The sequence below is a fragment of the Halichoeres trimaculatus genome, unplaced genomic scaffold, assembly GCF_033239565.1.
Source record: "Halichoeres trimaculatus isolate MK-OKI-2021-1 unplaced genomic scaffold, fHalTri1.1 fHalTri1_scaffold_15, whole genome shotgun sequence".
Lineage (NCBI taxonomy): Eukaryota > Metazoa > Chordata > Actinopteri > Labriformes > Labridae > Halichoeres > Halichoeres trimaculatus.
The window spans coordinates 4323907-4339025 of record NW_027437193.1 but is presented as its reverse complement, the minus strand read 5'-3'; the positions used below and the strand labels follow the sequence as shown (position 1 = coordinate 4339025).

The 15119-nt window shown below is 40.2% G+C and overlaps 1 protein-coding gene across 1 annotated transcript in view; it reads right to left on the bottom strand.

Moving 5' to 3' along the window:
* Positions 1–15119, bottom strand: part of col11a1b (collagen, type XI, alpha 1b) — a 141567-nt gene that overhangs the window by 60823 nt on the left and 65625 nt on the right. Inside the window, exons 31-37 of the mRNA XM_074689532.1 lie at positions 14502–14555; positions 6383–6436; positions 5132–5176; positions 4768–4821; positions 2553–2597; positions 2215–2268; positions 2010–2063 (exon numbers count right to left, since the gene is read on the bottom strand). Coding sequence (XP_074545633.1) covers positions 2010–2063; positions 2215–2268; positions 2553–2597; positions 4768–4821; positions 5132–5176; positions 6383–6436; positions 14502–14555 — 360 coding nt within the window. The remainder of the gene's footprint in view (positions 1–2009; positions 2064–2214; positions 2269–2552; positions 2598–4767; positions 4822–5131; positions 5177–6382; positions 6437–14501; positions 14556–15119) is intronic.

Genomic DNA, 15119 nt, shown 5'->3' with positions numbered 1-15119 from the left:
CCTTTCACAGTGATCTGTAAGACTTGATGTGACTTTTATCTGTGGAAAAAGTTTTCAAAAAGATTTTCTGCTTCAGCGTCTGACACACTCTCTTTCAAAATAGTTTCAGGTATCAGAAAATAAAGTGGAGAACGTCAGTTGGCTGATAGCTTGTTTGTTTGTGTTGGTCATGAAAAGTCCTTGCCGTGAACTTTAGACTTTATCAAAACTGACGAACTCCTCCTCATAGGAGTTTTAAAGTCAGGGTCTCATTAGACTAATGCTGATATTTTCTAGGGACGGGTGAGTTCTGACATCGGTATACCAGCCTTTTTTCAAGGTATCGGTACTTGCAAAGGTACTGCTGCCTATAACAGCAGTCGATACTCCTCGAAAAAAAAAAAAAAAGAAGTCTTATGTTGAGTAAGTCCCCTTTGACACCACAGCTACCGGCATCAGGTCTAGACTCTAAAACAGGTTTATTAACCTGGAGGATCTGATCTGATCTCCTCTTCTTTCATTTCATTTCATTTCATCTCATCTCATCTCATCTCATCTCATCTCATCTCATCTCATCTCATCTCATCTCATCTCATCTCCCCTTCACTCCTCTCCTTTCATCTTCCCTCCCCTCCCTTCCCCTCATCCCATCTTATCTCCTTTAATCTCATCTTCTCTTATCTCATCTCCTTTCATCTTCCCTCCCCTCACTTCCCCTCCTCTCCTCCCATCTCATCTCCTCTTTTCTCCTTTCATCTTTCCTTCTCTCCCTTCCCCTCCCCTCATTTTATCTCATCTCCTCTCATCTCATCTCATCTCCTCTAATCTCATCTTCCCTTCTCTCCTTTCATCTTCCCTTCCTTCCTCTCCTTTTCTCTTCTTCCATCTTTCCTCCCCTTCCTTCCCCTCCCTTCATCTAAACTCCTCTCCTCTCCCTTTCCCTTCCTTTATCATATCTCATCTCCTCTTATCTCATCTCATATCCTCTAATCTCATCTTCCCTCCTCTCTTCTCCTTTAATCTCTCCTCCTTTCATCTCCCCCCTCTCCCCTCACCTCACCTCACCTCACCTCACCTCATCTCATCTCATCTCATCTCATCTCATCTCATCTCATCTCATCTCATCTCATCTCATCTCATCTCATCTCATCTCATCTCATCTCATCTAATTTCCGGTGTTTTATTTGGTTTAAGGTCTTAGAGTGAGGTGGTTTCCCTTTTCCTCTGGACAGGCCTGAGCCTCATTATTCCTGCAGTTCAGGCTTCCTCTTCTTCCTCCTTTGACCTTTAAGGTTTCTGAGATAAATGTCTTTTCTAGTGACGTGGTCTTGATGGTGAAAAACTCCCTCAGTGTCCCTCGTATTTAGTACTGACACTGTATTGTACGACACAGGCTCTCAGAAAGATTGGAAAATGCTTCTAAATCAAAACTTTAAGATATAGCAGAGCTTCCAGCTCTACAAAAAAAACTATTTTATTGTCAATTAGTCTGTTTTCTATTAAACTGATTTAGTGTTTGATTAATAAAATGAATCAAATGGTGAAAAATGTCAACACGTGTTTTTAACAGACGAGCTGACGCCTTTTTATTTCAGGGAGGAGTCTAAAAACCAAACCATTCACTCGAGAAGCTGGATTTGATTTTTTTCATTAAATGAGTCAAACTGATTAATTGCTCATCAAAACAAAATGTGTGATTTATTTAAAAGCTGGCAAACAATCCGTCAGCTGTTCCACTTCTAGTTGGAATAAACGACCATCAGCTGCCGCGTCGACGCTCTTAATCATCTCAGCCGAGCAGCAGAGCTCATATTCCTCTTTCTCTTTCTTTTTAGCCTAAAGAACATCATTTGTATGCCGCTGCAGTCATCCTCTTCCTTGCTTGTGTTTTTTTTCTCTTGTGCAACCTTTGCGAGGGTGAGAAAGTGAGGCTGTGAAAGAGCGAGTGGGGAGTGTGTGGGCGCTGATGCGTGATGCTCAGGGTCACAAGGCATGACGCGGTGCATTCATGGGCGAAACTACCCACTCACCGTCTCTCCTCGCTGTCCAGGATGGCCGGGCAGCCCGTCTTTTCCTGGAGGGCCCTGAGGGGGGTGAACAGGTAGACGGCTCATAAAGCTCAAGACATCAGGTCGTGGGAGCGTATTAATATTTGAGAAGCTCATAAGGGAAGTGTCAACAGCGAGTTGTTGTGGACGCAGAAAACTCGCAGACAGCTTGACAGCAGATACTCACATTTGGTCCTTTGGGTCCTGGCATACCAACAGGTCCCTGCGGTCCTTGAGGGCCCTTAAATGAAACGAACATTAATACAGCAGCTCAGTATAAAGAAAGGATACAAAATGCCTCACAAATTTCATTATTATTCACTTTCCAAACTCAGCTTTTTCAAGGTAAGTGGAGCCAACTTTTACCAATATCTGGTCTTTAGCTACTTCTGTGTTACTCCTACACTCAAATACATTTATCTATGTCACTTTCGATGAATATTTCAGTAAATTACACTCGCTGTTCTCTCACTGTCACTAACTCTTTCCAGGAGGGACAGATCAAACAGGATCTCTGATACTAACCCTCTCTCCAGGCGGTCCAGGAGGTCCATCATTGCCTGAGGTGCCCTGAGGAGACCGAGAGACAGAGAAAGAGGAAAGTTGTCAAAACTGTCAAAGTGTGAATAAAACCCATTTAAAGCAGAGACAGAGAGGCTGTTTGGACATGGACGATTATATTTCAGCAAGAGTGAGAATGTGAGAATCCTTTAAGATGACTTTTAAGCAGGTTGAGCCATAATGACAGATATATAAATGATACAGAAGCTGAACATTGCTGCGAAAAATACAGTAAAGAGAGTATAAGCCTTAAAGAGGGGGTACTGTGAGTTTTTCAGTCTTTATTCTCACTCCCTGGTACCCAAATCTTTGCTTTACAAGATTCATAATTCTAAACAATCCCTATTTTTCTCACACTGGTGTTTTAAGAAACCCTTATTTCAGCCTCTGTCTGAAGCGTTTTATTCTAGCTGCTGTCTCTTTAAGACTCCCTGCCCCCCAAACCCCCTTTTCCTCTGATTGGCCAGGGGCAGAGCTATGGAGTTTAGAGATTTCTACATCATATGAACATGAAGGGGTTTTAAAATCTGCACAGTTTAGTCTCAACTTCCAGCATTGTCACGTCATATCTATGTTTAAAGCATGGGAAAGCAGGATACCCCCTCTTTAAACTTTGCTGCATCACTATATTAGGACCAACTACAGCTTTCTAAAACAATGTGTTTATTTACTGGCAGCACTCCTACACTAAAGTAAAAAACATTTCACAAAGTAAAAAAAAAAAAAAAAAAAAATTCATAACCTTTAGGTCCCTTCATATATTATTTCTGAGCCATTAGAGCAGGGGTCTGCAACCTTTACTGTCCAAAGAGCCATTCTGCCCCCTCTTTCAGACAAAATAAAGTTTCATAAGTTTTATTCTGTGTCTGTTTCTACTTGTTATAACCAAAGAAAACCTCAAACAGAAGTGTAGTGTGTAAGCCTACTACTTACTCATATATATAAATATAGCGGCAATTTGATCCGAATTTTCCATAAAATCCATCACTTTTGTTCCTCTTTGATTTGGTACTTCTCAGAAAGTGCTTTGTGCTTGTTCTGAAAATGTTTTAAACTTTTACTTTTCTCTTGTTTGCTTATTTCTCACCTCCAGGGATGGGCACCGAATTAGGTACTTTTATAGTGACCGACTGAATTCTGCCAAAAGTACCGGGTACCGAGTCATGTCAAACCAATAGGTACAATGTTTAGGTACCAAAACGTATCCTCATAATTGTGAGGGAGTGGAAAAGTAGGTGATTTTCCATGCTGGACATGAACACAGCATTATGAGGTTATATATTGATATATTAAAGAATAAATATGTTAAATTGAAAAAGAAGTATTTTATAATTGAACAGATTGATGTTATTTGTCATATAAGTACAAAAAAAGTACCGAAAATTGGTACCGTTGAGTACCGGTACCGGTTGCTAGGAATCAGGCACCGGTAAGATTGTTTCACATGTGAATGGTTTCCATCCAAAACCACCACATATTTGCATTTTTTAGACGACAAAATACTAAAACTTTTTCTCAATTTAAAGACAAAAGGTACCACATTGAACTCCAAGATAACCGTGCAACAAAATTAAAAAAAAGAAGAAGAAGAGTTTTAAGGTAAGATAAAGAAAAAACGCTCACTTATCTTAATAATCTTATTTATATTTATCTCTAAAATTTTAGATATTTTTAATATTTTATTTTATTCTCTTAAATAAAGACAAAAGTTACTTGTATTAAGACATTATTCTAGCTTGAAGCAAATTTTCTAATATTTCTCTTGTTCCATTGGCAGACATATTTTTATTTACAAGTTTCAAGATATTCAGAGCTCATTTTTGTCTTTTAACAACTTGAAACAAGACATTTTTCTGGACTGATAAGTTGAGTGTGGCTCATATCAAGTATAATATGACTTTTTTTTACTTAAAATACGACAAAACACTTGATAAGATTTCATTTTTGTGGAGTGTACTTTGTGCTTCAGACTTTGTTCGCTTGCAGCTTCAAAGCAGTGAATCTTCTGTGGCACCAATTGGAAGAAAGCTTCATCCTCCAATCATGAGCCAAGATGTTTGACATTAAGTGTGAAAATTTAGCTTTACATCACCATGGTTACAGGGGAGTTTTATAGCTGCTTGATTCAAACTAATGAACCCAGTTTTAGATGCACTATCACTGTATTCCTGGATCTCACCTTTGCACCTGGCTTTCCCGTTGGTCCCCTCGCACCGCGGCCACCACGTGGACCCTTCATACATAAACAAAGCACGTACAGAATAAAAACAGCGTGAAAACAGTATGATAGACAGTGTTTTCAGTCCACGGTTGGATTTAAATTAGAGAAAACTACACAAACAGGAACAGGTCATCGTATAGATGCAGGTAATCAATGAGTCGCTGCCCATCTCTGCAATTCCCCACCTGCTGCATAACCCCGTCAAAAGACAGAGAATAAAGCTCATCTGGAGCTACACAATGGAAGGGGTTTTCATTTGAACACAATAAATAATGTATGTGGAGGGCTGCGGGCTGAGTTGGCAGACGGTTGAATTGCCTACCGTTGGGCCGCGTTGCCCTCGAGGGCCTGCTTTGCCGGCGATTCCCTGAGAAAGCAAAACAAGAGCTTTGATTTAGGACAGAATCATTTCTTCTAGCATCAGAAAGTGCTTCTGTGTCTCCTTTTGTAAGGAGTTAAAGCAAGTCTGCAGCATCACACACACACACACACACACACACACACACAAGAACACTGAGGGGGTTTGAGCGAGGCCTGAGCATCTTTTGACAAAAATAAATAATCAAATTGCTGCGGTAAGTGGTTACCCACAGGCGCTTGACAGCTTGAACTACCTGTCAGCTGCAGCTCGCCGGGGCCAGGCGTGTCTGCCTCTCAATGTCTGCGAGAGAGCAGAGACGAGCCCGTCTAGTCGCAAATAACCGTTCCCATGATTCAAAAACCCCTCAACCTCACGCCTTCATCTGTAACCCTCGTCGACTGGGCCGCTCTGCTGCTTCACAGCTCAATACAGTTGTCAGTCCCCGCTAGAGAGCCAAATCCTGATTGGGGATGCTAAATCTACAAGTCCACACTCATGTTTTTGTTGTCCTGGGTCCAGCTACTGACGGGAAATATCAAAAACACGACAAACCTTGTTTCTCTTCTGCCTCTCTTCAGCAAACATTCAAGGAAAGGTTTTTCTGTTAAGACGAGACATCCCAGCGTCCTCAAATCTGACACTACCCCTCTTCAAGCCTCTAACGTGAGACGTCCTTGCATCAGGGTTTCAGAGTTTAGTGAAAAGCTTTCTGAGGAGTGTGAAGGCCTTAAAATAAAAGTGCTATTACTCGTGGAAACAGCTGTCAAAGAGGACACGGTCTAGTGTTGCTTTGAGGTTGACATACAGTATATTTTAGTGTTCAATAACAAACTTTCAGCATGTTTTCTCAACAGCTCCTGCAGAATTTCTTCACATTTTCTCCTAATTAACGGGTTTTTGTTCAGCCAAGACAGTTTTAACCAGAGTGGGTGTTTTCTGCTCAACAGATCTCTGAGCCCTCGAGAGAGAAAGTCTGATTTGTGGTATTTAGCTATATGGATGACACTGAAAGGGCTCGATTTGACGGAGTATAATCACACAAAAAAGGGAAACAAGAAAAAGGACGCTGAGTAGATTTTACTCAGACGTGCAGAGACTCTGTATTCTGCTCTATCAGCTCCTAATCCACCTGCGCTCCTGGAAACCTCACCTCACCGTGACGCTGCGCATATGAATCTGACAGGAAGGAGAATAATGAAACGTGTGACTCACCCTTGCTCCTTTCTCGCCGTTTGCTCCGGAGAATCCAGGGAATCCGTTGGAGCCCTGCAAGACAAGTGGAAAAAGAAAAAAGTATGAGAGAAAAACCTAAAGCACCGAAACATTCACTCAGCCTGCACGGCCTTGATTCTTTGCTAAAGATTCAACAAGGTGCTGGAAAACCTCAGGGTTTTCACTCCATACTGACATGATGATGAGTCGTCATGGAGCGTTATCCTGCTGGAAGTCTCCATCAGAAGATAACTTTATTTGTATAGCACTTTTTAAAAACAGAAGTTTACAAAGTGTTTTGACAACAGCCAGGACATAAAAACAAACAAAAGCTCCGACCCAAATGAATCCAGGCAATACAAGAAACATGCAATATAAGCTGAGAGCACCAGGACCAAGATACAAGCTAAACACATCAATCAGAGAGCAGAGAGCAGCACAGCAGGTATAAAAAAGACATTGTTAAGAGTGTTAATAGAATATCAAACTACTAAAATAATGAACAAGAAATAAAACAAGAAAAAAAGCTAACAAGACAGTAAAAACAAGGTAAGATAGAGAAAAAGATAACAGACAAGATAAAGGACAAAAAGGTGGTATCACATAAAAGCAAGTTTTTAAATGTAACTTGAAGGAAGCGACTGAATCTGAATCCGACTAAAGATGGGTACACTGTGCTCATAAAGGGATGGACATGGTCAGCAACAATACTCAGGTAGGCTGTGGACTTAAAACCATGCTCAGTTGGTACTAAGGGGCCCAAAGTGAGCCAAGAAAATATCCCCACACCATTACACCAGCAGCAGCAGCCTGAACCGTTGATACAAGGCAGGATGGATCCATGCTTTCATGTTGTTGAGGCCAAATTCTGACCCTACCATCTGAATGTGGAGCAGAAATCCAGACTCATCAGACCAGACAATGTTTTTTAGTCCTCTATAGCAGCGTTTTCACCAAGTCCGCAGATGCAGAAGGCGGCATTTGTAAAATAATAGCATGACGCTGTAGCAAAGTGACACAGTTTACCCCGCTAATAAATCCAACAAAGAAGAAAAATGCGTCACAGTAAACAAAGAGCAACGATGGAAGACATGCAGCATTCCGTCTTCTCTGTGATTGTCATGTAGCTCTTTGATACAAAGAACAATCAAGCTTTGTTTCAGAGAAGACTGTGTGCCTCGAGGAGAAATACAGACGCAGTTGCACGGTAAGTAACGATTCTTTCGACCAATCAACGGTCTGTAGTGTTGTAGCTCCACCCTCCGAGAGCGGATCAGTTTAGTCTGGCACTCCAATGGAAGGGTCCCAAAAAGTGGGACAGCTCATCTTGGTTATTTGGGGATCTGTCTCGGGATAAGCCAGTAGAAACACTGTTAAATGCGTGCCGTACAGAGATGAACCAAACTGAACCGCTTGGTGGAAACGGGACTTATGGTCTGGTTGTGGATTGTAGCCTCAGTTTCCTGTTCTTAGCTGACAGGAGGGTCACCTGGTGTGGTCTTCTGCTGCTGTACACTGCTTAAAACAGAAATCTTATCAAATGTTTTTGTCTTTTTTTTCAGTAGAAAAGGTCTTTTGAGACTTAATATGAGCCACATTCACCTGACATGTCTTATTTCAAGTTATTTTATGACTAAAGTGAGGTCTGAATTGCTCGTAACAAGTAAAAAAAAATCTGCCAATGGAACAAGAGAAAAGTTACTTGTATTTAGACATTTTCTAGTCAAAAAAATCTTGTTCCATTGGCATTTTTTTTTCCTTGTTACAAGCAATTCGGACCTCACTTTTTTCTTTAAACAACTTGGAGCAAAACATGTTTCTGGACTGGTACGTAAAATGTGGCTCATAAAAAGTATATTTAGACAACTTTTACCTAAAATAAGACAAAAACACTTGATAAGACTTCAGTTTTCCAGTGCTGCTGCTGTGCACTGTCAAAAACTGAAATCTTATCAAGTGTTTTTGTCCAATTCTAAGTGAAAATTGTCTTGATAAATTGTAACAAGTAAGAAAAATCTGCCAATTGAACAAGAGAAAAGTTTCTTGTAATAAGATTTTTTTGTGGTTTCAAGTAAATTTTAGAGCTAATTTTTCTTGTTCCATTGGCAGATTTTTTTTTACTTGTTACAGCAATTCAGACCTCATTTTAGTCTTTAAATAACATGAAACAAGACATTTTTCTGGACTGCTCAGGTGAATGTGGCTCATATTAAGTCTAAAAAGACATTTTCTACTGAAAATAAGACAAAAACACTTGATAGGATTTCATTTTTTTGCAGTGTAGCCCAACGGTTGGTACAGTTCCACCAGTCTGTAAACCCTAAAGATGGCTGAGGGTTAAAATCCCAGTTGATCAGCAGTTTCTGAAATACTCAGACCAACACCATGCCACAGTCAAAGTCCCTTAACTCCCCTCTCTGCTCAGTTTGAGCTTCAGCAGCTTCTCTCCACCACATCAAGCTGCTGCCGTGTAATTAGCTGCTTAGCTATATGTTAGCGAGCAGGTGAACAGGTAAACCTGATCAGGTGTCCCTTGTAGATTAAAGAAGAGATTTTCACTGTTGCTCAGAAACAACATGACAGGCAGAGGATAATAAACCCCCAGTTTGTGTGTTTTCCTGACCAGGACTAATTAACAGAGAAGCTGAGAAGCTCTGACATGAGCACAGCCACAGGAGGCAGCGGCTTGTTACACCGTGCAGTTCGACTTCTCTTGGAGGCATCAGCACCTCCTTTAAAGACTCAAACACAGCCCAGAGGAAAAATCTTCTCTTTGCCATTTAGATGTTCTCAGGCAGTGAGGGAGCCTGTTAGGTTTTTAGGAAGCAGAATAGGAAGATAAAAAGGCGATAAGAGCAAATAAAGGCGAGGAAGGAGGAAACAGCAGATCCCCTTGACACCAATCCGCAATTTAGTGATTGGACTTTTGCAGGTTGTGTCCTGTCAGAGCTCCAGAGGTGCTTTGGAAAGAGACTAAATGACAAAAAGGAGGATCATAAACAGTCACTCTTTGTTAGATATGTCTTTGTGAAGGCTGCCCTGTAAGGCTACAGATGGACGTTTGAGTTTAAAACACGCTCTTATGTTATTCATACCCATAGTGCTCGTTACTGCTCGCATGCATATGTATATAAAGCATATTACTGTGCAGTATGAAGGGCACAAGGCAGCGTGGGCAGAATTGCAAGAAGCAAACAGCCTGACATTATAGAGACAGCAAGCCAGGAGGGGAGATCTGTGCTGCCTAATTTGTTTTTCACAGAGGTGCAGTTATGGTAAACGAAAAAAAAAAAAAAAAAAAAAAAAGTGAGCCGCTGCCCGGACAAGCCTGACTCGCGCCACAGAGATAAGCCAGTTCACTGAAGCTCCTGTGAAAGGCATCCAGAATTAACGGTGTGGGAAAGCTGTTAACAGAGAGCGATGGGCTGCAACAGGCAAACACGCAGGCAGGCGGTGGAGGGATTCACGGCGCGGGCTGGTTGTTGAAGGGATAACAGCTGCAAACGAGACGGGGCGTTGACCCCGAACCTGCTGACAGGGACACTCATGAGGTGTTTTTTAAAACATGGATAGTACTGGATGTTTCAACTCAGACAGTTCACGGGATATCGGGCGCCATGATTTCAAAAAGATATTCTATAACAATGGGATCTATGGCTCTTTGAAGGGAGACAGATCTTTATGCAGTTAAAGCAAGGCCAAAAGTTTTGTAATTTAATTTATGAAAAAAGAAGAAAAAAAAAAAGAAACTGAAAATTTGGTCCTGAATGAAATAAATAAAATATTTAAGAAAATATTTAAAAAAACATTTAAAAAACTATATAAGAACAAAAAAAATCAAATGAATAGAAAATTAGCATAAGCATTTTTTTTTCAATCCAAAAATATGTATGAATCAGCTCTCTAGATTTTTTTTTTTAACAAATAATTTATTTTCAGTTTTTTTTATTGATTATATTTTAACATTTGAGGTGCTTATATTTTTAGGTGCAGTTTTCTATATTTCGGATTCAAGTTTTTTTTGTTTTTTTTGCATTTAAATCTTTTTCTTTGGGTCACAGAATTTTTCACTTTCAGATCTTTTTTTTTTTTTTTCAGATTCAAATTTTGGCCCCGTTCTGGTGTGGGGGCGTGGTCTCAAATGAGAAGAGTATGGAATTGTTAGTGACAGCTGCCCTCTCTGTACAGTGTATTAACCTGATTTAATCTGTAAAAAAAAAAAAAGAAGTAAAAAATAAATTCATAAAACTCCAAAGCAAAAAAAAAAAAAAAAAAGAAAAAAAGAAAATTGTACCTAATAAAATAAACACCTCATATGTTAATATATATTAAAGAGTAAAAACTGAAAAAAAAACACTTTGTTTGAAAAAATCAAAGAGCTGAATTAAAACTATTTTTGGATTGAAAAAAGAAATAAAAATAAAAATAAAAAAAATAAAATAATAAAAAATGCTTTTTTTTCTTTTTTTTTTGGTTTACTGTTTATATATATATATATTTTAATTGAGGATCAAACTTTCAAATACAGTTTTCATTCTATTATTATTATCATTTTTTTTATTTTTATTTTTTTCAAACAATTCATTTTTTCAAATTAACAAAACTCTCAGCCTTGATTTAGCTCCATAGATCTTGAGAATCTGTTCTTCCTGGAACCTTTTCAAAAGGCCGGTTCATTTTTATATCTATTTATTCATTTGTTTGAATCCAGCTTCATATTATCAGGGAAATAATCACTGAAAGGAATGACAGGGTAAGCTCTGGATCAGGATCATTCATCAGAATGGCTTATGACTGCGACTCCATTCCTTTATTCGTGTTAAAGAGCCGGTAAAAAGGATCAGCTCATTCCTGAACATCACACCTTTCCTCTGAATCTTTATAACTTTAAGATAATGGAGGATTCAGTCCATCCTTGACATCATGTCGTAACTGCATTTCATTGTGTCACAACATTAAATATCTGCTCCACTCAACACTTGAGGGTCTGTCTTTCTACATAAATCTTGATCTCCTTCTTGAACTCTTCAAGAAACGGACGGAAACATTGGAACTGTTCATTCATTGCCAAAGCACGGATGCTTTGTCGTCTCTCAAAGTGAAAAGTTTTTTTTCCAGGCTAACTATCCACCATTCAGTGAAACAACTGCTTGCGTGTACTGCAAAGGTTATTGCACATTGATTTTTAACTCTGTATCTCATTTGCTCCGTCGTCTCTCCCACTTTGTGTAATTTGTCCGGAGCTCTTATTAATCTGCGTGCCATGCTGAGCTCAGATCCTGCTGACAGTAACGGGCAGAGCAGGATGTTGCGAGAGTAGGTGTATCTGACCCGTCATATCAGTGCCAAGCTGTCAGTGCTGACAGCAGCAGAGGGGGAAGCAGCTGCAGCAGCACATCTCGATAGTGGAGATGAGGCACAGTGGTCAGCGCTACGGCGCCAGGAATGCCAGGCTGTTAGATAATGGCGGGGAGAGTTTAAGGAGGGCGGACAGCTGACGACTCGGGCAGGTGACTGTGCCACTTAGAGTTCCCGTAAGAGTCAGAGCAGGAGTACAGGAGGTGCCTGCTCGAGTTTGTGTTAGTGTGAGGAAAGGTTAGTCAGCAAGACAGCAGAATTTAGAAGAAGAGCGGGATTAGAAATGCAGAGCAGACACGGACACAATCATTACACCTGCACAGAACATGTTCCAACACATAAGCTCCTTGAACCGGCGTCACCTGCCAGTTTGCAGACTAAACCTCTGAGTTCGACACTTTGGCGATCACTACCTGGGTTTTAATCAACCAGATCTCATAATATTTTGATGAAGAGGTGAAAAACATTTTCCATGACGGAGTAAAATATCTCATTTTTTAAGTCACTTGAAGGTTTTATTTTTCAGCAATGATCTGAATGTGGTAGCAGCCTCTTGAAACAATCTGCAGCCTCTCAGTTCCAAACATCATTATCCACGCTGTGATCTGAGAGGGCTGTGATAATAAAGCACTGATTAGCTGCCTGTTGGTTGTCGTAGGGGACAACAGATGCAGATGTAGAGGCGGAAAAACACCAAAACTTGGCGAGTGCTTCAGGAGAAGCTGTTCCAGTAAAGGTTGTGAAGTTTGTGTGTTGTTAAAGATATAAAGCAACCCTAGTTGTCTTAAAACCTTTAGTGCATACTCAAAATATGAAAAAAATGTTGGTTTTGCACACAACAGCATCTTGACTCTGCACCACTGAAGGAAAAGAGCACGGGAATGAATTTGCCTTATGCACAGATAAGAAAAATCTTGCTTTTTCCATACGGGGCCTTTACAGTTAGTATGAAACATTTTTCTGATATTTTAAGATTTTGTGTTTTTTAAAGATGCTGTGAGGAGGAGCTGTTTTGATTGGACTCCCTCGCCACCTTGTGGTCCGGAGTCTAATGCACACTGTCATAAATTACTGTTAGCAAGGCATGTGTTTGTTTTGGAATTAAATGGAGATCAGACCAAAACAAACTTTTTTAAGGATTCAAGGATTCAAGGAGCTTTATTGTCATTTCAATGCATGTTAAAAACATGAGGTGTAACGAAATTAGTTTCCCTGGTTCCGGTCTAAGCCCACATAACCTAAATGACATACTATATAAATATAAAAACACACTTTATAAATTTAAAGCACCCGAATAAAAGTTTAAATAAAAAATGTCAATATATGGTGTCAACACTTTTTTTGTTCAAGACAACTTTTTACCAGGTAAAACGTGCTGAAGTAAGGTATTAATCAGTACAGTTATGTAGCGCTAGGTTTTGAAACGTGATATCAAGCAAACGTAGTAGACGGCTATATGTAGTGCTATCGGCAGCCTGGTGCTCTGATGTGTCTGTTGGCTAACGTGACAACAAGCTAACACGGTCAGTTTGCAGAGCTAACGTAACCTCACTCTTCATTTTATTGACAGACTCTCAAGTTTGAACAGACCACTGCAGAATAACTGCTGACTGTGGGTTGGAGTCAACATTAGCACTAACAGTTTAGCCCTTTTAGCCTTTAGCTCATACTCTATGTCTCTCCTGTTTATCTTTCTTCTGCTCTTCTGTCCTTTTTCTGTCTGACAGTTAGGCTCCAGTGTCCACCATCACTACAAAATTAATCACAGAAATCGTTTTCACCAGAGAAAAACACAGATCTGTCTTCTCTGGACTAGACTTCATCAGCTGGCGTGTCAGTTGATGTTGAAATACCTTTCTGGATTTTTGATCCAGAAAGTTGACAATAAAGTTATTATCTAACCCATTCTATGCTTTACTAGGCTATGATATAATGCACTATGGGATGCTTTAACACAGTGGTGTGCACAAGGGGGCCAGGGGGTGCAATCGCCCCTCCATAGTCGATAAAACAGGCTCTAAAGTGCCCTCCTGGTTGGTAAAAATGCACGCTGTATGTGCTTTTTGTCATTTCATTTTTGCCCCTGCCCTTCAAAACTCTGTGCACGCCACTGCTATTACATGCAACAACATTCTATTCTTTTCTACTTTAATCTACGCTATTCTACGCGGTAGTAACACCCTAGAGCATCACCAGATTCATATTCTATTTTACATTTATGAGCCAATACTCCATTAAAAATCAAAAACAGGGCACATATGGTCAAGTGGTCTTGGCTGCGCCCTATGAGGTTAGCCATCAAGCAGGTGGTCCTGGCTTGAATCCAGTTTCCTGCTATGACCCCCCTATTCTTGCACGTTTCACTTTCTATCTACTGTCCTTACCTACATGATTAAAGGCATAAAAAAATACCTTTACATAAAAAATGTCACCAGATTTTGACATAATCGCACTTCTGTTTGCTAACTTTGGGGTCTCCCCCTGCTGGCCATTAGATATAACGCAGGAATGAGGCCTTTCTAGTATAAAATGTACAATGAAGGCTCAGTATCCTGCACACACATGCCCATGCAGACACAGCAGTGCCACAGTTTCACTTTGAAAAGAAGTGAAATGTGTGAACACAGAGATTGTTCCTCTCTCATGGAGCCACTCCTGACCACAACAATGAGCACCTCCAGCTCGCCTGAAGTGAAGCTTTGCACAGTCAGAGCTTTTTCTGCACTGATCAGTAGAATTCATTAGGACTCTCATCACATACCTTAGGGCCTTGTCTGCCAGGGTACCCGGGCAATCCAGGGACTCCGAGCTTCCCCTGCAAAGAAAAACGAGCAAAGACAAACAAAACAAAGATGATGAATTCTCTTTGTGTCGCCTGAGACAGCCTTGCAGAAAGCAGTAAAGTTCACAGAAGCACTGCAAAAGGCAATAAACTTATAACCGTAAAGTTTTACTTCCAGAGAGGGAAATATTTGAATTCACGGTTTATGAATATGACATCATCCGTTTGCTGCTTTTTTCTGTGAGTTCACTTCAGAGCATTTTGGACGGAGCAGAGTCATTAAAAAGTACACACATTCTGATGTAACTGCAGAGTCAAGCCATAAATTTGGACTTTTTCATCATGCATCCAAGATTTCTGAGTGAGAGCTGGTAATTTGAGCGTACTGCTGTGCGGGTGCATTAATTTAAAGCCAAACAGGAAGAGGATGTCAGCAAATGTCTGATATCTAACTGATACAGCAAGAGCGGCATAAGAGGGGGCGATGAAATCACCATCTCAGTTTGTGCCAGATGGAATAAGCTCTGGATTCCAACATGAATAAAATACTGTCACTGTGTGTAAAAAAATTACACCAGGGGTCTGTAACCTTTAATT